This window comes from Paroedura picta, chromosome 4 (assembly GCF_049243985.1).
Source record: "Paroedura picta isolate Pp20150507F chromosome 4, Ppicta_v3.0, whole genome shotgun sequence".
Classification (NCBI taxonomy): domain Eukaryota; kingdom Metazoa; phylum Chordata; class Lepidosauria; order Squamata; family Gekkonidae; genus Paroedura; species Paroedura picta.
Genome location: NC_135372.1, coordinates 126185385 through 126211304, shown reverse-complemented (window position 1 = coordinate 126211304; position 25920 = coordinate 126185385). Strand labels below are relative to the sequence as shown.

The 25920-nt window shown below is 47.8% G+C and overlaps 1 protein-coding gene, 1 long non-coding RNA gene and 5 other non-coding genes across 9 annotated transcripts; 1 reads left to right on the top strand and 6 right to left on the bottom strand.

Moving 5' to 3' along the window:
* Window positions 1–4224: 4224 nt before the first annotated feature.
* Window positions 4225–13393, bottom strand: LOC143836363 (uncharacterized). Of its 3 annotated transcripts, none has more exons than XR_013230583.1 (7): window positions 13362–13393; window positions 12274–12387; window positions 10316–10430; window positions 8782–8896; window positions 6712–6826; window positions 5378–5469; window positions 4225–4345 (listed from the first exon to the last, which is right to left on the bottom strand). It is a non-coding gene; the product is annotated as an uncharacterized LOC143836363 (long non-coding RNA). The 3 variants fall into 3 exon arrangements; XR_013230584.1 differs by having other exon boundaries at window positions 13357–13376; XR_013230585.1 differs by lacking the exon at window positions 13362–13393 and adding an exon at window positions 13225–13254.
* Window positions 5219–5309, bottom strand: LOC143836963 (small nucleolar SNORD12/SNORD106). The gene has a single exon (XR_013230872.1). It is a non-coding gene; the product is annotated as a small nucleolar SNORD12/SNORD106 (small nucleolar RNA).
* LOC143836962 (small nucleolar SNORD12/SNORD106) lies at window positions 6931–7021 on the bottom strand. The gene has a single exon (XR_013230871.1). It is a non-coding gene; the product is annotated as a small nucleolar SNORD12/SNORD106 (small nucleolar RNA).
* On the bottom strand, window positions 9001–9091 carry LOC143836961 (small nucleolar SNORD12/SNORD106). Its single transcript, XR_013230870.1, has one exon. It is a non-coding gene; the product is annotated as a small nucleolar SNORD12/SNORD106 (small nucleolar RNA).
* On the bottom strand, window positions 10539–10629 carry LOC143836960 (small nucleolar SNORD12/SNORD106). The gene has a single exon (XR_013230869.1). It is a non-coding gene; the product is annotated as a small nucleolar SNORD12/SNORD106 (small nucleolar RNA).
* LOC143836964 (small nucleolar SNORD12/SNORD106) lies at window positions 12484–12578 on the bottom strand. Its single transcript, XR_013230873.1, has one exon. It is a non-coding gene; the product is annotated as a small nucleolar SNORD12/SNORD106 (small nucleolar RNA).
* A 2009-nt stretch (window positions 13394–15402) lies between the features above and the next one.
* Window positions 15403–24551, top strand: LOC143836877 (retinol dehydrogenase 10-like). The gene is made up of 5 exons (XM_077336350.1): window positions 15403–15980; window positions 19552–19650; window positions 19979–20118; window positions 22414–22545; window positions 24210–24551. Exons 1-5 carry the CDS (start codon window positions 15525–15527, stop codon window positions 24304–24306), a joined length of 924 nt encoding a protein of 307 aa, XP_077192465.1. The 5' UTR covers window positions 15403–15524; the 3' UTR covers window positions 24307–24551.
* The last annotated feature ends 1369 nt before the right edge of the window (window positions 24552–25920 follow it).

Genomic DNA, 25920 nt, shown 5'->3' with positions numbered 1-25920 from the left:
CAAGAACTCATATTTATCCAACCCTGTGGGCAAAAGAGCTGATGTTTCCTCCAGGTAACTCTCCAGCCGTCCTGCAACTGCACGTTTAACCACCTCACCCGGAAACAACAAATATGAAACTGGACAGTCGTGGGGGGGGGGGTTGGAAGAGTCCGGCTGTGATCTTTCAGAAGAGGGAAGCTAATCAGCCCAAACGGCTCCCACTTGCTTTTTAGAAACTCAGAGGAGCAATGGCAGAGCCATTCTGAGCAAAAAAAACTCAAAGGAAAAACTCTTTGAAGCCAATCTCCAATATGCATTGTGACAACAATGAACCGTAGGGAGGCCCTTTGAACACAATTCTAATGCTCTTGGCATAACCGTCTCTGCAGCCGTGGCAGATTAATGGACATCTGGGCCGCGCAGGAAAGAGCTCCTGCCTCATTCAAAGTGTCAGGAAGCAGATGATGAAGAGTCCACCTCGCAGCTTGCTTAGCCTCACACAATGCAGCATACACCGACCTACCTGCTGCTAACACCTGGCAGGGCCTGCCCACCTTCTCCTCCCTGTCTTGTTTGCAAACGTCTTCAGGAGCATCACAAAATGATGGAGACAGGTAATGATGGATTTCACCTCCCCCCGGAAGGCAGGTGTGCAGGCTGCCTGGGCCTGCTGTCAAGTTGAGATAAACAGGATTATGCATACCCAAGCAGCAGTTCTGAGCCTGGAGGCCCTCCATGCTGGATTTGAGCCAGGTTTTCGAGTTAGGTGTTTTTAAGGGCATCCGCAGTGCCGTTTCCCTGACGCACAAATTCAGTCTCCCCCCCCAAACCGTGATCCCAGCTAAAAGAGGTTGTACAAGCGTGGCATTTATCTGAATTATGTTGAGCCTAGCTTCAGACCTCAATCTATATTCATTGGAATTATCATTTGGAAATACCAGGTAACGGTGTGTGCATTGTACAGGGAATGGTATAGAGGGGGGGGTCGTCAACCCCTGGTCCGAGGCCTGGTACTGGGCCGCGAAGGCCTCAGTACCAGCCTGCCAGCGGCCGCGCCTGCCTCTCCCCCTCCCCGCAGCAAGAAGCTCGTCAGGCCGCGAGAAAAGCAGCTGCTTTGCTCTTGGCTCGGCAAGCTTCTCGCTGCAAGAGGGGCAGGAAGGGGCAGGTGCGGCCACCGACACACCAGCAGACACAAACCCGCATGCGCATTTGCGCCCCCTGCTGGCAGAAACATGCATGCGCAGCAACTGCGCATGCGTGTTTGCATACAGCTGCCGCACCTGGGCTGCTGGCTCTCCCCCACCCCGGAGGTGGTCCTCAACTTCAAAAAGGTTGGGGACCGCTGGTATAGAGCAGCCTTTTCCAACCTTTTGACTAAGGAGGAACCCCTGAACTAGTTTTCCAGGTCCCGAGGTGCCCCAGAAGTGATGCGTGCTGGCCATGCCCTCCTGCCACACATCCCAGAAGTGACGTCACTACCTGCATTAACAGGCAGGCTCAGAGGATGGGAATAGGGGGTAGGGGCAGGATATTGTGTAAGGCAAGAGTAGGTGTAGGCTTCTGCGGGTTCCATGGACAGCAAACGTCACAAACAAGGAAATACGACAGCGCATAAAGCACTGGAAGGCGGAATCACGAAACTCCAGCTCACTTAATTTGACCACTTCAAACAATCCAGCTCAATGAAGAAAGCAATTCTGCTAAGATTAGTCAGTGAGAAAAGGAAACCAAGCTGAGAGAGGGCGTGGTGGTTGGACGCAATCAGAAGGGATACCAGCCAGAACATTGCGTGGCTGAGGGAGGCAGTGCAGGATCAGGGCAACAGCTGTGCCATGGGAACCCAGGGTTGGACATGACTGAATAGCTGACAACAGGTGTGCAGAGTTGCCCCCTCCCAGAGAAATCACATGAGAACTCACAACGGGGGGGGGGGGGGAGGGTTGGCAAGGAAAGTTGAGGGTTCCTTAGCTTGTGGCACATTCCATTACTGTGGGGGGGGGGGGCTAGAGATCCCTTCCAAACTCCCCTGGTGGTCCATGAACCCGTGGTTGGGAATCCCCGGTACAGAAGGGTGTCATGCTAGTAATGGAGAGACGTGGGCTTGAACCCCTGCTCAGTCGTGTCCAACCCTCGGCGATTCTATAGGAAAGTCTTCACCATGCGCCCGACTGCTTCTTTTAGTTGGTTCATGGTCATCCCTGTATCAGGCTTTGTGTCGAGCCAGCAGATCCTTTGGCGACCATAAATAAAATTATAAACCACCAGTTTATTTTATGCAGCACACTGTTTCTCCTGCTCCAGATCTTTTCTTTAACATTATCCTAAACCCTTTTGCCCCCTTCAAGGATTGCTGCCTTGTTGTGGCAAGGGGGCTTGCGTAGTTCAGTGAAGCTATGAGCTATACCGTGCAGGGCCACCCAAGACGGATCCACTGGAGAAGGAAATGGCAAACCACTCCAGTATCTTTGCCATGAAAACTCTATGGACAGTTCCAAAAGGCAAAACGTTATGACGCCGGAAGATGAGCCCCTCAGATCGGAAGGTGTCCATGAAACTCAAATACTTTGGCCACCTCATGAGAAGGAAGGACTCCCTGGAAAAGAGCCTAATGCTGGGAGCGATCGAGGGCAAAAGAAGGGGACGACAGAGAATGAGGTGGCTGGATGGAGTCCCTGAAGAATCAGTGCAAGCTTAAATGGACTCCAGGGAATGATAGAGGACAGGAAGGCGTGGGGGAACATTGTCCATGGGGTCGCGATGGGTCGGACACGACTTCACACATAACAACAAACCCTTTTGAGGTAGGTGAGGCTGAATGTGAAAGATCACAAGAGATCTAATTCTATAACACCGGCTCTTGCAGTCATCTCCATTTAATTAGGCTGTAAAACAAGAGCTGAAGAGAGCTCTGCCTCTGACCGTCCACATCAGCAGAACCATCAGCTCTTGTTACATGGCTCATGAAAGGTTATGGCTGGTTTTAAAGGTAATGCTCCACAGCATTTTATTGTTTGGATGCACACAAGAGGCTGCTGTTAGGACAAAATATGGAGAAACAGAATGGTTTCCAATTGGCAAAGCTGTCAGACAAGGATGCATTTTATCTCTCCATCTCTTCAAACTATATGTAGAACTCCTCAAGGAAGGATGGGTAAGATTTAAATGAAAGTGGAATGAAAATTGGTGGCAGGAACATTAACAATTTTGAGTTATGCAGATGATACGCTAGCAAAGAAACCCAGTAAAGACTTGAAATTACTGATGAAGGTTAAAGTCAAAAGTCCCACAGCAGGATTACAGCTCAACATGAAGACTCAAGTAACGACTCCGGGGTAATTTCATATCCTAATGCTGAGAGAAGTAACCCAAACTGTTCAGTTTTCTATTCCTTGGGTCCATCAACCAAAAGGGAGACTGAAACTAGGAAGGGCAACCATGAAGGAGCTGGATAAGATTCAGACTAAGGATAAATTACTGGTCAACTAGATCAAGTTAATTCATGCCATAGTATTCCCTATTCATATGCACTGGTGTGAAATTTGGACAAGGAATAAAGCCAACAGGGAGAAAGTAGGTTCCTTTGAAACATGCTACTGGAGTTTTATAGACGTAGACCTCCAAAAAGTCCAGTAAGTGGGTCCTAGATTAAGCCAAACCTGAACTCTTAGAAGTTAAATTAACTAAACTGTGAGAAATCAAGAGTCATAGGAAGACAGCAACAGGAAGGCAGAAGAAGAGGAAGACCCAAAAAACAAAGCCATGATCCTCCGTTTACAAGATCCAATGACTGCTAATGATACAGGCAAGTCACGTGCTCCTCTGCCCACCAAGTCTCTACTGCAGGCTTTCATGAAACCCTGGGTCATCTTGATGGCCCTGAAAGGGTTTCCCGTGTAATTGGAAGTTAATTTTTAATATATTTTAAAAAGTTGTTAAACATTTATCATGATATTAGCATATATGGTCATGTTGACCCACCCAAAATGGCGAATGATGGACTTGGAGGGGGTGGGAAGGTGAGGGGCACAATCATGCCACTTCTGGGGTTTCTTGAAGCCTAAACAATGTTTCAGGGGTTTCTCAACAGTAAAAAAGTTGAAAAAACTGTGCTCAAGTTAGATCCATCTACCAAATCAGCAGTGGAACATCCGCCTATGATGGATCCTGAAGATGAAGGGGGGATGGGCAGGGTGGGGGTGCCAGCCTCAGTCCCCATTCATTAACTACTTGACTCTGCCGTGGTGCAATTCACATATTTATTAGTACAACAACAGTAAGCTGTGCTCATTTCAATGTGAAGACATTTGCCATCTCAGCTGCTCTGTCCAGGCCAGCTACAAGACAGCATCCGGAATCCTTGAACCTGGTAAGAGAAACCAATCGCAGCTTAGTCATCTGTGTCACGGCAGGCAGTAATTCTAAGTGGCTGGACAACGTTAGGAAGGCAAGCAACCTGATTTTCCACCTGCACAGTCTCGTAGCTAGCCTACAGCACCGGAACAATGGAAGATGCTGCACCCCAATGCCCCACTTGTACTTTTTACAGTAAAATGAAAAGAGCCAAATCCTTAAAGGCCTCCCCATCCAGACACTAGCCAGGGCCAACCCTGTTTGGCTTCGGAGATCTGATAGGATCAGGCTTGTCTGGGCTGCTCAGATCAGGGCTCACAGTTTGGGAAACGCTGCTTTTAAGCCAGGGGTCCCAAAACCTTTGAGACTGTGTGCACATTTGGAATTCTGACTCGGCACAGCAGACACAGCCACAAAACAGCTGCCACAAAAGGACTGCCAGTGATTGCTAGTAGCACAGCCTATTGCTGTATCCTTGTGCACCCTTGACAATAAGCCCTGATTGACCCCACCCACTTCCTAAAGACATTTGGCAGACGCTATGATGGAGACCCCTGCTCTGCACCAAAGATGAACTCCTCCCCCCAGCCAGGGAGCTCAGAATTTCAGTGCAAACCTGTGACCACAATCCCTCCAAGAGCAAAAGGGCCTGCCAAATTATAGAGCGTTAGCAATTCAGCTTTCACGGCCGAGTGCATTCTAAAGGGGAAACTAAAAATACTAACAAACAGCCCCCCCTCCAGTCTATCCCAGGTATTTGGGAGCGTTCTTATCAGATAATCAGATAATCAAGAATTGGCAATCCACAAGTATTGATGTTCCCTAGGAACATCAGCTAGGTAGTCTCCCATCGGCTTCTGAGGCAGGTGACAGGACCACGCTGGTGTCAGTGGCATCAGACCATCTGGCTAGAAGAAGTTTGGTCAGCATTGCCGATATGATGGGGAAAAAAGTTGAGCGTCATCATATGCCACTGAACGCCGTGCCTCGTGCCACCTTGCCTGACCGAAACAGAAGTTCCCCCCATAAGCCACTGAAGACTCACCGCAGCCTGCAGGCGATGCTGGTCCAGAGGAACCATCCAAACTCTACAGGATTCTTTCAAACCGCCAAATCTGAGCAAGGGTGTCTTCAGACCTGCAACGCAATCGCAAGGCATGCCAAAGCCATTTCGCACAAAACGGGAAGGTGATCCCAGTTAAGCAGCAATATATTCAACAGTACAGCAGAGGAATGGTGATCTGGGTCTAAGAAACCTCAAAGAACCTGTCAGCCAGGTAACACCGCTCTCTTTACTGCATGAGAGAACAAGTCACCATTAATGTTGGGTTCTCTTGCAATGCAATGGCGATGTTTCAATCTCATGCACTGACTTACCAGAGAGATTCCAGTGAGTATCCGCCACAATATGCTAGATGGGTGTTTAATTTCCATTCCACTACCCTCAATCCTGGGAACACCAAATTGTGTGCTTGTGCTGCCCCACACTAAGCTATCCTCATCGCAAGAAGAGGAGCTGGTTTTTATACCCTGCTTTTCACTGCCCGAAGGAGTCTCAAAGCAGCCTTCCCTTTCCTCTCCCCACAACAGACACCCTGTGAGGTGGGTGAGGCTGAGAGAGCCCTGATATCACTGCTTGGTTGGAACAGCTTTATCAATGCCGTGGGGAGCCCAAGGTCACCCCCAGCTGGCTGCATGTGGAAGAGCAGGGAATCAAACCCGGCTCACCAGATTAGAAGCTGCCACTCTTAACCGTTACACCAGGGGTAGTCAACTTGTGGTCCTCCAGATGTTCACGGACTACAATTCCCATGAGCCCTTGCCAGCGTTTGCTGGCAGGGGCTCATGGGAATTGTAGTCTGTGAACATCTGGAGGACCACCGGTTGACTCCCCCTGCGTTACACCACACTGAGGCAAAATTAACTCCGCAGATAGGGAGCCTTGCTGGCTGAGACTCATCTCACAGGGTAGAAACTTGAGTTCAGAGAGTTAAGTACTCTCATTTTGCCTTGACTGCATTGCAGGGGTGGTGGGAGGGGGCAACGGAGAGGTGATTGCCTGCCCAGTCCTGTGGAGTAGGCCACTGAGCCAGTTCTGGTGTTGGGAAGGCGACAGAGCATGATGTCACAGCCTGTGGACTGTCTGGGTTATGTGACATGTGACCTCTGGGGGCATGGCAGGGAGGCGTGACCCGCTGACATCACTTCTGGGATTTACTGGAGCCTGAAGACTATTTCAGGGGTTCCTCAACCGTAAAAGGGTCGAGAAAGGCTGCCTTATGGGGTTCAGCTGTGACTTGACAACCTACATGCTCACGTTACCACCCACCCACTTGCCCGCAATATCTGAGACTAGTATACACGAACAGAGAGGCTTACATCTGTACTTCTTGCTCATGTCCAGGCATCACAGGGAAACGAGCGGTCCGTTTTCAAGGGGCTTCTCCATCGGTCCAGTTCAACTATTAAACCCGATAGGTCCGTCTCACCCATTCTGAAACAATGCAGGAAACAATTTTTTCTGTTTCTCCCAATGCCTTAATGAACTATTTGTCCACAAGTTAAACTGCATTTAACACCGTCGTTAGAAAGAGCCACGCTGATGCATCAGACAAGAATTGGCTAAAACAGCAGGATCAACAGGGTCGCTCTGCTGGGGAAAAAAGTTTTAGTCATCACCTACATCAGCTTTAGGCTCACGCCACAGAAGGGTCAGCTTGCTCAGGGGCAAGAGACTTGGCAAGTTTTTTTGTGTTTCTTCAATGTATATCCCGTTACTGTCCATGGACTCATAGCAGGTTGTACAAAAACAGATTAAAATCCCAATAAAACCAATCACAAGTCCCCTAATACCTCAAAAAACCCACAAAAGGCAGCATAATCCCCAATCCTCTCCAATCTACAGTCACCCATCACAGGGCATAGGTTTCGCAGAATGGTACAGCAGGAGGGCCACAGTTGTTCCTGAAACCCAGCCTCAACCAAGGATCTAGCAGAAGAGCTCCGTTTTACAGGCCCTGCGGAATTGAGACAGCTCCATCAGGGCCGTCAGCTCCTCTGGGAGCTCATTCCACCAGGTTGGGGCCTGGACCAAGAAAGCTCTGGCCCGGGTTGAGGCCAAGTGTGATTCTCTGGGGTCAAGGACCACAAGCAGATTTGCCCCCGTAGAGCAAGAGCCCTGTGGGGGGCATAAGCAGACAAGCAGTCCCTCAGGTCAGCAGGGCCCAATTAAGATTTCTTCATTTCTGCTCTCAGATTAGCCATCAGCTTGCATGCTTAATATCCCTCATCCCCAAATGCAAACCAGTTTTACATACGGCTCACATGCTGACCAACCTGGCCGGCAACCATGTGCTATGCTTCCACATGGCCATGAGTGCAAATGGACAACGTATCTACAAACGATGGACCCCACTGTATGGGAGCCTTCCCCAGACCTTCTTACCAGAGAGATTCCAGTGAGCACCCTCCACAATATGCTAGATGGGTGTTGCTTAGTTTCCATTCCACTACCCTCATTCCTGAGAGCACCACACTGTGTGCTTGTGTGGCCCCACACTAAGCTATCCTCATCGCAAGGAGAGGAGCTGGTTTTTATACGCTGCTTTTCACTGCCCGAAGGAGTCTCAAAGCAGCCTTCCCTTTCCTCTCCCCACAACAGACATCCTGTGAGGTGGGTGAGGCTGAGAGAGCCCTGATATCACTGCTCGGGCAGAACAGCTTTATCAGTGCTATGATGAGTCCAAGGTCACCCAGCTGGCTGCATGTGGAAGAGCAGGGAATCAAACCCGGCTCACCAGATTAGAAGCCGCCACTCTTAACCTTTACACCAGGGGTAGTCAACCTGTGGTCCTCCAGATGTTCATGGACTACAATTCCCATGAGCCCTTGCCAGCGTTTGCTGGCAGGGGCTCATGGGAATTGTAGTCCGTGAACATCTGGAGGACCACAGGTTGACTACCCCTGCGTTACACCACACTGAGGCAAAATTAACTCCGCAGATAGGGAGCCTTGCTGGCTGAGACTCATCTCACAGGGTAGAAACTTGAGTTCAGAGAGTTAAGTACTCTCATTTTGCCTTGACTGCATTGCAGGGGTGGTGGGAGGGGGCAACGGAGAGGTGATTGCCTGCCCCAGTCCTGTGGAGTAGGCCACTGAGTCAGTTCTGGTGTTGGGAAGGCGACAGAGCATGATGTCACAGCCTGTGGACTGTCTGGGTTATGTGACATGTGACCTCTGGGGGCATGGCAGGGAGGCGTGACCCGCTGACATCACTTCTGGGATTTACTGGAGCCTGAAGACTATTTCAGGGGTTCCTCAACCGTAAAAGGGTCGAGAAAGGCTGCCTTATGGGGTTCAGCTGTGACTTGACAACCTACATGCTCACGTTACCACCCACCCACTTGCCCGCAATATCTGAGACTAGTATACACGAACAGAGAGGCTTACATCTGTACTTCTTGCTCATGTCCAGGCATCACAGGGAAACGAGCGGTCCGTTTTCAAGGGGCTTCTCCATCGGTCCAGTTCAACTATTAAACCCGATAGGTCCGTCTCACCCATTCTGAAACAATGCAGGAAACAATTTTTTCTGTTTCTCCCAATGCCTTAATGAACTATTTGTCCACAAGTTAAACTGCATTTAACACCGTCGTTAGAAAGAGCCACGCTGATGCATCAGACAAGAATTGGCTAAAACAGCAGGATCAACAGGGTCGCTCTGCTGGGGAAAAAAGTTTTAGTCATCACCTACATCAGCTTTAGGCTCACGCCACAGGAGGGTCAGCTTGCTCAGGGGCAAGAGACTTGGCAAGTTTGTTTACTCCTTCAATGTATATCCCTTCACTCTCTATGGACTCATAGCAGGTTATACAAAAACAGATAAAAACCCCAATAAAACCAATCACAAGTCCCCTAATACCTCAAAAAACCCACAAAAGGCAGCATAATCCCCAATCCTCTCCAATCTACAGTCACCCATCACAGGGCATAGGTTTCGCAGAATGGTACAGCAGGAGGGCCACAGTTGTTCCTGAAACCCAGCCTCAACCAAGGATCTAGCGGAAGAGCTCCGTTTTACAGGCCCTGCGGAATTGAGACAGCTCCATCAGGGGCCTCAGCTCTTCTGGGAGCTCATTCCACCAGGTCGGGGCCTGGACCAAGAAAGCCCTGGCCCGGGTCGAGGCCAAGTGTGCTTCTCTGGGGTCAAGGACCACAAGCAGATTTGCCCCCGTAGAGCAAGAGCCCTGAGGGGGGCATAAGCAGACAAGCAGTCCCTCAGGTCAGCAGGGCCCAATTAAGATTTCTTCATTTCTGCTCTCAGATTAGCCATCAGCTTGCATGCTTAATATCCCTCATCCCCAAATGCAAACCAGTTTTACACATGGCTCAAATGCTGACCCACCTGGCCGGCAACCATGTGCTATGCTTCCCAGCCACATGGCCATGAGTGCAAATAGACAACGTATCTACAAACGATGGACCCCACTGTATGGGAGCCTTCCCCAGAACTTCTTACCAGAGACTTACCAAAGAGATTCCAGTGAGCACCCTCCACAATATGCTAGATGGGTGTTGCTTAGTTTCCATTCCACTACGCTCATTCCTGAGAGCACCACACTGTGTGCTTGTGCGGCCCCACACTAAGCTATCCTCTCCACAAGGAGAGGAGCTGGTTTTTATACCCTGCTTTTCACTGCCCGAAGGAGTCTCAAAGCAGCCTTTTCCCTTTCCTCTCCCCACAACAGACACCCTGTGAGGTGGGTGAGGCTGAGAGAGCCCTGATATTACTGCTTGGTTAGAACAGCTTTATCAGTGCTGTGGGGAGCCCAAGGTCACCCAGCTGGCTGCATGTGGGAGAGGAGCATGGAATCAAACCCGGCTCACCAGATTAGAAGCCGCCACTCTTAACCATTACACCAGGGGTAGTCCACCCACTTGCCCGCAATATCTGAGACTAGTATACATGAACAGAGAGGCTCACATCTGTACTTCTTGCTCATGTCCAGGCATCACAGGGAAGCGAGAGGTCCGTTTTCAAGGGGCTTCTCCATCGGTCCAGTTCAACTACTAAACCCGATAGGTCCGTCTCACCCATTCTGAAACAATGCAGAAAACAATTTTTACTGTTTCTCCCAATGCCTTGATGAACTATTTGTCCACAAGTTAAACTGCATTAAAACCACACCGCCGTTACAAAGAGCCACGCTGATGCATCAGACAAGAATTGGCTAAAACAGCAGGATCAACAGGGTCGCTCTGCTGGGGAAAAAAGTTTTAGTCATCACCTACATCAGCTTTAGGCTCATGCCACCGGAGGGTCAGCTTGCTCAGGGGCAAGAGACTTGGCAAGTTTGTTTACTCCTTCAATGTATATCCCTTCACTCTCCATGGACTCATAGCAGGTTATACAAAAACAGATTAAAATCCCAATAAAACCAATCACAAATCCCCTAATACCTTAAAAAACCCACAAAAGGCGGTATAATCCCCAATCCTCTCCAATCTACAGTCACCCATCACAGGGCATAGGTTTCGCAGAATGGTACAGCAGGAGGGCCACAGTTGTTCCTGAAACCCAGCCTCAACCAAGGATCTAGCAGAAGAGCTCCGTTTTACAGGCCCTGCGGAACTGAGATACCTCCATCAGGGCCCTCAGCTCTTCTGGGAGTTCATTCCACCAGGTCAGGGCCTGGACCAAGAATGTGTGCTTCTCTGGGGTCAAGGACCACAAGCAGATTTGCCCCCGTAGAGCAAGAGCCCTGAGGGGGGCATAAGCAGACAAGCAGTCCCTCAGGTCAGCAGGGCCCAATTAAGATTTCTTCATTTCTGCTCTCAGATTAGCCATCAGCTTGCATGCTTAATATCCCTCATCCCCAAATGCAAACCAGTTTTACACACGGCTCAAATGCTGACCAACCTGGCCGGCAACCATGTGCTATGCTTCCCAGCCACATGGCCATGAGTGCAAATGGACAACGTATCTACAAACGATGGGCCCCACTGTATTGGAGCCTTCCCCAGACCTTCTTTCAAAGGGCTCATGCAATTACACCACTCCCCACAAAGGCAGTCAAAATAACATAGCACCTTCTTCCCATTCATGCCTCCTACCAAACTGTGTGTTTTTCACAGCCGAGTGACACATCCTTGGAATTCAGTAACATTATATCACACAAATGTTTAAAAGGCAAGTTGCAAAAATATGAGGTTGCTTGTAGAAAGCTGTTTTTTCTACCCCGCTTTTCACTTGAGAGCCAGTTTTGTGTAGTGGCTAGGAATGCGGACTTCTAATCTGGCAAGCCGGGTTCGATTCTGCACCCCCCCCCCACATGCAGCCAGCTGGGTGACCTTGGGATCGCCACAGCCCTGATAAAAGTGTTCTGACTGAGCAGTGATATCAGGGCTCTCTCAGCCTCACCTACCTCAGAGGGTGTCTGTTGTGGGGAGAGGAAAGGGAAGGTGACTATAGGCCATTTTGAGACTCCTTCGGGTAGAGAAAAGCAGCATATAAGAACCATCTCTTCTTCTTCAGTAATATCAGGGCTCTCTCAGCCTCACCCACCTCACATGATGTCTGTTGTAGGGAGAGGAAAGGGAAGGCCACTTTGAGCCTCCTTCGGGTAGAGAAAAGCAGCATTGAAGAACCAACTCTTCTACTATTCGTAGGAGTCCCAAAGTGGCTTACAAATCCCTTTCCCTTCCTCTCTCAACAACAGACAACCTGTGAGGTAGGTGAGGCTGAGAGAGCTCTAAGAGAACTGTGACTGTCCCAAGGTCAGCCAGTTGGCTGCGTGTGCAGGAATGGGGAATTAAACCCCATTCTCCAGATGAGAGCCTGTCACTCTTAACCACGATACCACGCTGGCTTAACCATCAGTTATACTATCCTGGAGGTTTACTACATTAGACCTGCTTTGAAAAGAAGAGCCAGAAACTCACCCATCTTTGCAGGGCCAGAAGAGCACCAGAGGATCCCCTCAACTCCCCTTGCTCTGGTTGCCGCATTGCCTTCCACGGCAGGACACCCAGCATGGTAAGAGCAAACCGAACCACCTGCAAATCCAAATGCAACCCATTAGCCACCATCAAGCAGAACGGGAAGGAAGAAAAGGATGACCATCCAATCGCCCCCCCCTTTGCTGTCTGCTCCATGGTGCATCAGACCGATTCTAGCTTAGCAGCAGAGAGATCAACACTTCCGCTCTGATGGGGAAAAAAGGTTGGAGGTCATCACGCACACCAGTTCTAACACTCCCACCAGGAAGTCACATAATATAACACAGCAATGATAAAGCAGTGGAAGGGAAGCCCTTAATAAGGCTGGAAACCCCACCTCAAATCTCCACTCTGGTATCAATCGCTCTGTAGGCTGCCGGCACATTTTAAAGCTTGTTTTCAATTTTTAAAACCTGTTCACCACTTCCAGGACCTCTAAATTGGGTGGAAGGGCAGGATAAACATGTCGTAACTGAACAAAGCATGTGGCCGCCACTTCTATGGGCCTTCCCTCTAGAGGAGGGAGAGGCGATTGTATGCCACTTTGAGTCTACTTCGGGTGATGAAAAGCAGGGTATAAAACCCAACTCTTCCTCTTCTATCTCAGAGTTGTAGTGATTAGAAAAACCGGAGGGGGGGGGGAGAGAACAAGCCTGTAGGCCTTCAGAGAAAGGGCAGGATAAAAACGTGCTAAACAAATAAAACAAATCCCTAAGAGGCTCCGAAGATTATCATGGGAGGCAAAATGGGTCTTTTCCTGCTGGAAGGAAGCCAAAGTAGAAAGAAAGGACACAGCAGAACGATAATGCTCAGCAAATGTCCTGCAACGACTCTTTGGCGGCGGACATTTGCAACAGCATAGCTGAACACCCCCCCCCCCCAAAACCCCCTTACCAGGCCTGTAAGCAACCAATATAGGTCGAGGGGAGTACCGGGGGGCGGAAAGAGCAGCCCAAGAGAAGTATAGCCAGGAAACTGCCGACCACCGGGCAGGATGGCAACGGATCCCCCACCCCAGGTACGAACCTTACCCTTTCGGAGCTCGACGGAAAAGGACCCGCCTCGCCGCGTCACGTCATTATATAGCTTCGTTGTGTCTTCACTGCGCATGCTTCCTCAAGGCACCTTGGGAAATGTAGTCCTGGGAAAACCGTGGCCACGGCGTTCTTTTGCCGGGGGTTGCATGCGCTTGATTCCGAAGCAAACGAGGGGAGGAAGAGGAAGGAGGTCCGGGAGAGGAGGGGGGGAAGAAGAAGTGTCCGGAAGATTTGTTTATTTTTTTAAATTAATGTTTTGCTGCTTAATTTTTGCTGCTATTAATGTTTTGCTGCTTAATTTTTGCATGGTTGTTTAAAAGCCTGCCCTGAGCCAACTAGGGAAGAGGTGGATACAAGTTTAATAATAATAATAATAATAATAATAATAATAATAATAATAATAATAATAATAATAATAATAATAATAATAATAATAATAATAATAATAATAATAATAATAATGAGGAGGAGGAGGAGGAGGAGGAGGAGGAGGAGGAGGAGGACGACTTATCCAAGACAGGGAGGCTTGATTCCCCGCTTTGGTTATTGGGTACAGCTAATTCTACAGGGAGGTTTTACTTTTCTGGCATTTGCCTCGAAGCCAGAGCGTCATCCCCCAATGTCCCTAAAGTGCCCATGCATTAAGAGTCTGACTCCTTGAAGACCAACCTATTTATTGAAGCCCATGGTGGCAGATTTATCGAGCTCATGAAAAAGTCAATAAATCTGTTAGTCTTTAGACATCAGCTGGATTCACAGGATTTACAAGGCTGTGTTTCAGAAACTCAGTGTTGAAGGTTAAGTGGGGATCCTGGGAGACAGGAGGAGGGACGGTGTGTGTGAGAGAAAGAGAGAGAGAGGAGGACTGATATTGAGAAAGTACAGAGGAGAGCAAAGGTTGGATACACACTTTTCTTGGATGCTTTAGGATGCTTTGGGCTGATCCTGCGTTGAGCAGGGGGTTGGACTAGATGGCCTGCATGGCCCCTTCCAACTGTATGATTCTGTGAAGATGGGTAACCATGTTAAGTCTGTAGCAGCAGAAAAGAGCAAGAGTCCAGTGGCACCCTGAAGACTAACGAAATTTGTAGCAGGGCAGGAGCTTTCATGAGTCACTCACTGCTCACTTCTTTAGATACCTTCCAGAACCACTCACAGAGCCATCTTATGCAGAGTTACTCCACTCTATTCAAATACATGGGCTCAGACTGGAGCATCTCTGCATAGGATTCCCCTGTAGCTCTACCACTGAGCTGTGGCTTTGCCCTCACAGGTACCTCCTTGTAAATAACATAGGAGCATGTGGAGAGGCTTTATACTGGGCCAGTAGCTGCCCACCCATTCCTCACACCCTGGATAATATACCTTCAGCGTGCTTTTGCAGCTGGATTTTGAAGCGGAATTTCGAAAGTACATTAACTAACGTGTGCGGAATGGGCCAAAGTTCTTTTCTATAATCTCACCTGGGATGAGGCTCGATGGTCGAAAGTCCTTGGCTCAGCCCTCAACACCTCCAGTTTTCAAAGTATGGGTAATACAGAAGCTACTGTTTTGGCCATGTTTTAGGCATACCTCCTTCAAGTCCTGGTATCTCAGCTTCTTCTCTGGGCTTAATCATTCAGCTAATGCAGATAGTATCTGGAAATATTTACCCTGTTGGACTTTTCCGGTTGGGTCACCCCTCCTGGGTTCAGGGGTGGAGTCCCCACTCAGCCATCTGTATGCGGGTCAGGTGGAATTAGGTGTCCACTGGCTCATTCCAGGAGGCAGTCGGGAGCCCGGGGGAGCCCTAGGGGAGTCCAGGGTCAGGCAGGTGGATTTGAATGAGACAAAGCCAATGAGCCATTCTGAGAGCAGGCAGATCCCTTTTGGGGCCAGTGCTTTGGGTCCTTGGGAATCTGTAACTTTGATTTGATTCATTTATTTCACAACCTCTGCTCTAACCATACCCCAGCATGTCCAGTGTTGCAGTTTGAGAGTGAATGACCTCACACTCTCTCTTTTATCCAAATTCCACTGCCTGATTAGAAGCAGTTCCTGTAATCTCTTAAATCTCCATTTTTCCTATAAGTACAGCTTTTCTGAATTTCAGAGGGGTTTGGATTTACCAGCCCTCTGGGACTATTGCTATAGTTTTCAGCCCAAGGATCAGAAATAATGGCCGTACTTGTAGACTTTGTTGTGCTCACAGTGAAGATATTTGGATGGATCATCCAGTCTCTGCTTCAGTGGATGATGAAACCCCCGGAGAAAAGAGTCGCAAATGAAATCTGCCTGATAACAGGAGCGGGCAGTGCAATGGGCTTGGGCCGCCTCTTGGCGCTGGAATTTGCCCAAAGGAGAGCCACCCTAGTCTTGTGGGACGTTGACTCAGAAGGTAATGAAAACACAGCGAGGGAAGTGCGTGAGCTGGGAGCCAGGGCTTATGCTTACACTTGTGACGTGAGCCAACGGGGAGAGGTCTACGCTGCTGCTGAGAAGGTGAGGAGAGACATTGGAGATGTCACCATCTTGGTCAATAACGCCAGCATGGTAGCTGGGAAGCCCATCTTGCAGTGTCCTGATGAACTTCTGGAGGGGACCATGAGGACTAACTGTCACGCTCATTTTTGGGTAAGTGGAATCCCTAGCAACAAAAATGAAAATGTTCCATCTTGAACTCTTCCAGAGTAACCAATCCATTCTTCTTCCACAGTGAAATCTCCTAACAGAGACATAGTGATGGAGGTTTCCCTCTGAGTAGAAGCATGAACTGGGAGTCTGCAGCTCCAAGAACCCACTCCTATTAATTCAGAGCTAGCCTAACCATTGTAGCACAAGACCTCTGTGGTGGGTGCTGAAATTCCAGAGGACAATTTGCCCTGCCTAGATAAACCAGGCTATCTTGATCTCCTATCTCAGAAGCTATGCAAATTTGGCCCTGGTCAGTATTTTGGATGGGAGACCATCAAGGAACACCCAGGGGCACTATGCAAAGGCAAGCAATACCAAGCCACTTCTGAAAATCTCTTGCCTTCAAAACCCTATGGGGTTCCCATAAGTCAGCTGTAACTTGATGAGATGGGTGGCACCTTACCCAATGTCCTATTGTCCCAAAGATATGCATACCTGTTCTGGGTGGGCAGAGGAGTCCTAATGCAACAGCCCCTGCAATTCTCATTAATCTACTCTTAACGAGTCCAGGTGAGACCTGGTATCTGGCTGGCATCCATGTTTTCTGTTTGGGAGCAGACTACATACCTTTTTATTTTCGATGTGTTGTCATTGAATCCCACAATCCATTTCTGCCAGACAGTGTGCTTTAAAAGTAGTATTTGAGGTATTCTGGAAAGATATTTATGTTGCTGTCTATAAGCTACTCCTAAGAGTGAGGAATGAGCCTCTTGTGGCGCAGAGTGGTAAGGCAGCAGACATGCAGTCTGAAAGCTCTGCCCATGAGGCTGGGAGTTTGATCCCAGCAGCCGGCTCAAGGTTGACTCAGCCTTCCATCCTTCCGAGGTCGGTAAAATGAGTACCCAGCTTGCTGGGGGGTAAACGGTAATGACTGGAGAAGGCACTGGCAAACCACCCATATTGAGTCTGCCATGAAAATGGTAGAGGGCGTCACCCCAAGGGTCAGACATGACTTGGTGCGTGCACAGGGGATACCTTTACCTTTAAGAGTGAGGAGAGGTCTGGCTACTAACACCATAGGCATCCAGGACACAGATACAGTTGAGACAACGCAGGCAGACATATGTGAATTTTGGGTGTGTGTTTCTAATATGAATGACAATGCCTGAGTATGTGGGTTTGGGGGGCAATGAGGTGTGCTGGAGCTGGATCTTGTCAGAACTTGGAAGCTGAGTGGGGTCAGTACTTGGATGAGAGACCACCAGGAAGATTTTTGAAGACAAAGGCAATGGCAAACCACCCCTGCTTCTCGCTTGCCTTGCTAGGGTTGCCATACATCAGTTGCAACTAAATGACGCTTATGTACATATGTAAAAATGTGGATTTAGCAGCAGATACCCAACCAAGTGCGGGATTTGTGGAACCCACCAACATCTCTCCCCCCCCCCCCCGATTTGCTTCTGAGGAGGCAGCAGACCCTTAGCAACAACACTGAGGACAAATTAAAACTCTGCAGTTGGTAGAAAACTGAATTAAATTGCTGTCCCCTCTTCCTCAAATGGAAGTGCCATTCCACCAGAGATACTGGATGGTTGGAGGCAAGCCAATATTGATCCTAGGTAAGCTAATGTGGAACACAGTTGACTGAGGTAAAAAAAAAAAATGAAAATAACAAGGCTGAAGTACACAAGCAGCCAAACCTTTTAAATATGCATATAAAGTTGTATATTTCAGAACAAAAACCTACAGTCAACACAGTTCTCTAAAAGCATGCAGCAAGAAGATAGAGAAACATAGCTTGATTCATATATCCAAGACAAGTGTTAAAGAGTTAAGGGCCATAGCTCTGGCATTCTCTATGTTATTGTCTATTGCAATAGGAGCAATTAATAGGCAAGGCTTTTGTTCCATCAGAATTCAAGCTAGCCTCCTTTCTCCAGGCTCTTGGGTCAATTATAGTTTTTTGGCCATGCAGTATCAGGTGATGATGACACCCAATTAGGATGTATTCTTGTTGGGAACCTCTAAAACAGGGGTAGTCAACCTGTGGTCCTCCAGATGTTCATGGACTACAATTCCCACGAGCCCCTGCCAGCAAGCGCTGGCAGGGGCTCATGGGAATTGTAGTCCATGAACATCTGGAGGACCACAGGTTGACTACCCCTGCTCTAAAAAGTTACCTCATCCCTCCTGATTTCTACCCTCCCTTCCTGTGGGTGGCAGCTTCTCCCGAGAAGCTAATTACCACGGTTTCAGCTCTGGTCTAGAACAGGGGTAGTCAAACTGCGGCCCTCCAGATGTCCATGGACTACAATTCCCAGGAGCCCCCTGCCAGCGAATGCTGGCAGGGGGCTCCTGGGAATTGTAGTCCATGGACATCTGGAGGGCCGCAGTTTGACTACCCCTGGTATAGAAGATGGTAAGGGCTATGTGGGCAGAGAGGCCCCATTAAGCAACACCTGCAAGACGGAGTAAGCCTACTGTTATTCACACTAACCATCGAGAGGAATCAGGGGTGCCTCGCCTCACAGCATCTTGTTCAACTCTTGACTATTTAATTGTTCAGTATTGCTCAGCATTTGACTGCAGGAGGCCAGCAGGGTCTTAATTCCCCCCAAAGGCAGCCAAAAAAGGAAACATCAACCCTACATTTATATATTCTAAAGTAAGTCCCAGTGAATTTAATGAGGTGCATTCTCCAGTAATTGTTCAAACAATGGGGCAGCTATACAGTTTAGGAACCTGTAATGTCCCATCCTCTTTAAAGAAACCTTCAGAACCTTCGTTTTATGGCTCACTTCTTTTTGCGTTGAGTTCTTGACTAATTGAAATAGGATTGAAATGAAGGCTAATCGCGTTACGGTCTTTAGCCTTGTCACATGCGTTGCTAAACCCAACGTTTCCAAAGGAACTTTAAGTAGGTGGAACAAGGGAAATGGAAAACATCCAGCTGGAATCAAGGCCTGGTAGCTCATTGGTACCACTGATGTGGTCTATTAACAGCTAGAAGCCATGGCAACTGAAGGGAGCCTCATCTTTAGAGGCAGCAGACCTCTGAATCCCAGTGCTGGGAAAGGCAGCAGGAGACAGCCTTGGCCTCTATGCTGTGTTTGCCTTCCATGTCAACTGATTGGCTTCTGTGTGAAACAGGATGCTGGACTGGATAGACCAATTGCCTCACCCATCAGGATTCTCTTATGGATTAAAAACTAGCTAAATGACAGGAAGCAAAGAATAGGATTCAACAAACAGTTCTCATAATGGAGGGAAATGGGGGGGGGGGTCCACAAGGATTAGTCTTGGGAACAGTACTATTTAATTTATTCACCAGTGATCTGGAACTAGAGATGAGTAGTATAGTGGCCAAGTTTGCAGATGATAGCAAATCACTCTGGATCGTGGGAACCAAGGCTGACTGTGAAGAGCTCTAAGAGGACCACCGCCAACTGGGTGAGTGGGTGACCATGTGGCAAATGACGTTTGATGTTGGCCTTGGAATGCCGGTTCTGTGTTTGCAGCTGTAATAAGCAAATGGTGCACATGCACAATGAGGACTTTTGTCTTTCTGCAGACTGTCAAGGCTTTCCTTCCACAAATGATCAAGAAGGGACACGGCCATATTGTCACTATAGCTGGATCACTGGGGCTCTTTGCAACCGGTTGCATGGAGGTTAGTAACAGTCAGTTGAAACTTAGCATGATATACTTACTCTCTCAGAAAGTGTCCTCATTTCTGGCTCTGTGTCTTTCAGAACCACATCTGGAAGTACCCAGCAAAACATGGATATTTTTCTGTGTACTGCCCTGTCTAATTCTGTAGGTCTCTAGCAATTCCCATGAGCCCCTGCAAACATTTGCTGGGGTTGCTATAAGCCAGCTGAGATCCAACAGTACTTTATTTACCCATCGTGCAAAAGAGAAATCCAGACCTCCATATCCCAGGTGAAGCTCAGGGAGAGAACACCTGTTAATTTAAAAAGTTTTGTTTTCCCCTGTAGGGCTATTGTGCAAGCAAGTTTGCAGTGGTCGGGTTCCATGAAGCGCTGAGCCACGAGCTGAAGGCAAAAGGAGCCGACGGAGTGAAGACAACTCTCGTGTGTCCTTATTTTGGTGACACTGTTGGATGCTTTGGAAGCAGGTAACGACTTACAGCCCTGACCTAGATGGCTCAGGACATCCTGGTCTTGTCAGGTCTTTGAAGCTCAACAGGGTTGGCGCTGGGTGGGACTTGAGAGGGAGATCCCACAAGGAAATGGCTGGTTTGGAGGTGGACTCTATGGCAGGGGTAGTCAACCTGTGGTCCTCCAGATGTCCATGGACTACAATTCCCATGGACTTGTCCATGGATGTCCATGGACTACAATTCCCATGGCTCATGGGAATTGTAGTCCATGGACATCTGGAGGATCACAGGTTGACTACCCCTGCTCTATGGTCCTTCCCCTCCCCAGGCTCCACCCCACTCCCAAACTCGACAACTTCCTCAAGCCTGGAGAGAAATTCTTTCTCCCTTCAGCTACTAAGAGATCCTTATATTGTCGTGGAAGGAAATTATGTGCAGGGATGATTCTTCAGAGTTTTTGCGGTCTCCTTATATTTTGCTTCCTCGAGCTCTTAAAAGCAAGCAGAGTTCTCCAGCAAGGCAAATAACGACTGCACTTATTCCTTTCCCTTAAAATACGACTCCAAGATCTAAATGCAAGATTCAAAATCCTCTTTTTGTTCGATTGGCAGTCATCGGGCGCCATTTTCTTCTTTGCCAAGGAGCTTGTTTTTAAATGAGATCTCCACACTGTCAAACCTGTTCATCGTCGGCTTCCTCCCACAGACATCACAGGTTCCGATGGATATCATTGGCCCTTTATCTGGAGACCGATTTTAAATAAGGATCCGCACAAGAAAGCAGGCATACGTCCCCCCCCCCAACATTTCCCTCAGCCTAGCCAACAAGGCGGCTTCCTCGGAGGTGGTGGGTTCTCAATCTTTGGAAATTTTTAAAGAGGCTGGATAGCCATCTGATGAAGAGGTTGATTCTGTGAAGGTTCAAGGGGGTGGCAGGTGCAGTGGATGAGCAATAGGGTTGTGAGTGTCCTGCATAGTGCAGGGGGTTGGACTAGATGACCCATGTGTTGGTTGAAACTTGAATGCATTCTACACCCATACATGTGGATGCAAAAAGATGCGTCTGCTATAACAGAACAACGTTATCTGTATGTGACAAAATGTTACAGGCACATGAAAGCTTATCCCTTGAATAGGAATAAAACTTATACTGATGGCATGATGGTAAAGAAAATGATTGCAGCCTTCTGATTGATCATACAGTTATTAGGGATTGGCTATAATTCTACGTACTGGTCTGTTCTGGTTCAAGTCTTTGGTTCTTACCAGGCAGAGAAAACTAGGCCTGTTCCTCTCTGGAATGCAGTTTTTGATAAGCTCTCTCACAAAACCAAAATTTATGTTATAGCTGAGAGAGTCCTTAGCTCAAGGCTAGAGAGATGGAAAGAGTGTGTGTCACTACTGCTTATGTAAACAATAGGAGGTTGGGGGTGGGGAAGCATGTGAGCAGATTTTTGGACTTGTCAGCAGAAGGCTGGCATAAGGCTGTAGGGTGTTCCCAGGAATTGGAGTGGGGAGGTAGAGACCCCAGGCTATTGGTTCATCCTGCAAGGGGGCATCATCTTTCCCAACCTCTAAGGTTGGGGTATATAACACTGTGTAATCCTATTGTACTCGGCACAGATTCGGGAACTCTCCTGTGTCTATGTTTCTTCTGCAGTAAAAATATATAAAAAAGGGTTTTCTCTGTGTGATTAATGGGGGGCTAGGCAAAAGAACCCTAATTAGGCCGTTTGGCTATTGAGACCCTGAACAAAACTTTGCTGGTCTTAAAGATGCCACTGGACTCAGATGTTGATCTGCTGCTTCAGATTCACACGGCCACTCACTTGAATATAGATGAACCACTTGGAAGCAATCACTACAAAAAGACTATAAAATTTTGGATTAAGTGCTGCAATACACAAACTGCTGAACCAGAGAAGAGTTCTAAATGCAGATCTGCTGACTCAGTTCTCAGCAAGGTGGTTCCAAGAAATTGTTGCAGCTTCACAGCACCACAGCGCCTGCCTGGACTTTCTCCTTGGTGGTCCTGCACCCAAGTAACTAACCAGAGCCCAGTCTGCTTAGCTTCCAGGATGTTACGAGTTAGTCAGGGAGCCCCAGGTAGAAGCAACAAAAGATCCCCAAACACGTTCAGGGGGAATGCTCAGTCAGTCCGCAATGAACCTGATGGAGATGTCAAATTCAGCCTTTCAAAATAAAGACACGTTTCGAATCCTTATAATGGCAAAGCAAAGCTTGCAGTGTGTGGTTATTCCATATTTTCCCGGTCACTTGCTTTCCCCTTTATCCCTGGTACTGAATGCAGGCAAGAACTGGAAGCCGTGATTTCTCCCATAAATCCAAGCTGCTGTGTGAAGTCTGTGATCCAGGGCATTCTTCGCAATCAGCACATGATCTGTTTCCCCAGAGTGATGTACTTTGCAATGATATCTAAAAAGTAAGTCACCCTTTTGGAAACTGCAAACATGGTTTTGACAGAAGAAGAAAATAAATGGATTGCTGGGTTTCGGGAAGAAATTGGGGGGAGAGGAATGAAGAGAATCCCTTAACCATGTTAATTACCAATGCTACTACCCAACTAACAGCTGGTAATTTGTATATGTATGCTTTGAAAACTTCCTGGATCAGGCTGAACAGAAAAAAGAGTCCAGAGTTGTGATTCTCTAGAAGGGACACAAAATCAAGCTCTGGCTTATGCAAAAGAAAAAAGGATTTCTGTGCTGCATGCAAAAAGCAATGAAGGCAGCAGGATCATCAGAGCAGAACAACTGACCTGAGATGTAAAGAGAGAGACACTGGGATGGGAAGCTTAAAGCCTTGAAAACATTTTCTGTGTAATGCTTTCATGAACAAAGGTTTTATTTTTTTTTTGGGGGGGGGGTGACCATTTTGGCAGTCTCTGGATGCCTAAGATTAAAATGGCAGATGAGCCACATGGACCTTCTGCAAACCACTGAATTTAAGGAGTTGCTTGGAGCATGACGGATTTTTAAAAAACGGCCAAGATCATGTGCCCAATCTGCAGGACCAAATTAGAGAATCACAAGGAGAAAACCAATCGTATTTGCTAAGAAACTAGCGTTATTACGCAGCTGCGGTAGGGCATTGGCAAAAATACCCCACCCATTTTTTTTTTCAATTTAGTGGCACAAAAAAGCTCCCCAGAGCTCCTGCCAGAGGACTTCCATGCAAATTTCAGCCCTGTGCAAGGTGTGGTGGAGTTGCAGCTGACTTTGCACAGGCATGTGTTGCCAAGGATCACAGCTCGCAGTGCCATTGTCAGTGAATTGTACCATGTATTCCATACACTCAACATGATCCTCCCTATTATGAGATCACGAGATTCCCATTTTTCACAGGGGCCAATAGCACAGCAGAGAGCCCCCCTAAGTGTCCAGCTATTTGGAAAACGGATTCACAGCTGCTTGTCAGTTACAAAAAAGGTCTGGCCAGTTTCAGCATCAAGTTCCCGCCCGCCCCTTGCCTGCCTTTCTTTCTGCTCCCTTTCATTCCACCGACTAACGCTAAAAATGCATGAACCACAAGGATTTAAATGGAAGATGCTTGCTGGATACTAAAGCAGAGCTGCAATAGGGAAATTGTGTGAATTTAAAAATATACACCCTTTGGATGCCGCCCCCCACACATGTACATCAAAAGTACCATTCCACCCCAATTTAGAAAAAACACATTTTCTAATTTTAGTTGCAGAATTAACACACCGGAGGGAAAAGAATGGGGGCATAAGGTGGGCACAGAATCTCAAGTCAAGGTTAAAAGGCTTACTGCTCTGAAAATCTGCAGTAAGAGGAGCTCATGTAACTGGCCTTGGCCTTCTTATTGTACACCTAACAAGTACTATCCAATGCATTTTTGGGCTTCCCTGCCTGCAACAGAGTTTCAAGCTCCAGACCTTTTTGGGTGGGCTCATCTGTTGACAGCCCTGCAGTGTCGACCCCTCATAAAACAGAAGGGATCCTGTAACAGAGGGAGGATGGAGATAGGGGTAAGTCAGTGAGTTGTGCTTCCCTTTAAAGTCCCGATACATCGCAAGAATCATGTATTAAGCTTTTAAATGAAGTTTTCCCCCTTCTTCCTCAGCTTCCTGCCTCGAGATGTCCAAGTTCTTGTTCAAAAATTCCTGGGATTGGATAAGTACATTCCTCAAAAAGAAGCAAATTGTGCCACAGGAACATGAAGATCCCCCCTTTTCAAAGAACTGGTTTTGAAGCAATGTTTCCAATCTTGAACTCAAGACCAAAATAAATACATACAAAATAAGGTATGGACAAAATTACTTACTGTTGTGCAGCATTGTGCATGAGAGATCCATTGGCACATAAATGGCTTGATCCTCTTCTAGAACATTCTTCCTTGGACCAATTGAACAGGAGATGAGAAGTTGCATCAACAAATTGCACAAAATTCAAGCTTTGTTGTTAGGTGCGGTCCGACCCATCGCGACCCCATGGACAATGATCCTTCAGCCCTTCCTGTCTTCTACCATTCCCTGGAGTCCAATTAAATTTGCCCCAACTGCTTCAGTGACTCCATCCAGCCACCTCATTCTCTGTCGTCCCCTTCTTCTTTTGCCCTCGATCGCTCCCAGCATTAGGCTCTTCTCCAGGGAGTGCTTTCTTCTCATGTGGCCAAAGTATTTGAGTTTCATCTTCAGGATCTGGCCTTCAAAGGAGCAGGCAGGGCTGATCACTTCTAGGATTGACTTCGTTCGCCTTGCAGTCCAAGGGACTCGCAAGAGTCTTCTCCGGCACAAATTCAAGCTAGTCCTCCAAATTTGGACCCCAATGAAAAAGGAGCTGTTATTTTGTACCCTTCTTTTGACTACCCGAAGGATTCTCAAAGTGCTTACCCTTCCTCTCCCCACAAGTTGCGAGTTAAATGGAGCTGAGAGAGTTCTTAGAGAACTGTCACTGGACCAGGATCACCCAGCTGGCTGCATATGGAGAGGAGAATCGAACCCATTTCCTCAGAGGCCACAGCTCTTAACCACTACAATAAACTGGGTCTCTCAATGAGAGTTATACTGTAGGCAGAATCATATTGAAGGAAGACATTATTCAACCTGCTCTTTGGATGATTTTCTTTGATTATTCCACGGCGGATTGAGAGCCAGGGTGGTATAGTGGTTAGAGTGCTGGACAAGGTCTAAGAGACCCAGGTTTGTCCCCACTTGGTCATGAACTCACAGGGTGGGTCAGTTACACACTCAGCTGAAAATATTTCACAGGGTTGATGTGTGGACAAAATGAAGCCACTTTGGGTCCTCAGTGGAGAGGGCAGTAAACCAATGAAATGCAGTCTAGGAAAGCTGGCCATAGAAATAAGTATGATCACCTCCAACTTTCTAGCCCAGATGACTCATTTCAAGGAGGAATTCAGTTTCCTATTTCCAGAGAAATAAGTGAATTGGCTGTTGTGAGTTTTCCAGGATGTGTGGCCATGGCCTGGTAATTTTAGTCCCTGATGTTTCGCCAGGAACTGTAGCTGGTATCTTCAGGGGTAGGACATGGCAAGATAGGAAACTTTTTGTGCCAGAGTGTAGTGTGTGAACAGTTACTGGACATTTTGTTTACTTCTCAGGGTGCGTGTAGGTTTGTGTGTAACATCTCACATCCCTTTCTTATCTTGGAGTATCCCAGGAGCTGGAGTGGATTTTCAAAGCACCGTTCCTGTGTTTGGTTGGAGTTCATTAGCAAGTCCATTAGAAAGTGTTTTCCTGTATCTTGGTGGGGTTCATTAGAAACAGCCACAAAGTCTGGAAAACCCACAACAGCCTATTGACTCTGGCAGA

What these genes read in the sequence shown, in the direction of transcription:
- LOC143836877 (XM_077336350.1), top strand. Translation starts at nt 15,525, where the DNA reads ATGGCCGTACTTGTAGACTTTGTTGTGCTCACAGTGAAGATATTTGGA. An exon ending in ACTGTCACGCTCATTTTTGG is followed by an intron (nt 15,981 to 19,551) that starts GTAAGTGGAATC and finishes GTCTTTCTGCAG; the next exon opens with ACTGTCAAGGCTTTCCTTCC. An exon ending in TTTGCAATGATATCTAAAAA is followed by an intron (nt 22,546 to 24,209) that starts GTAAGTCACCCT and finishes CTTCTTCCTCAG; the next exon opens with CTTCCTGCCTCGAGATGTCC.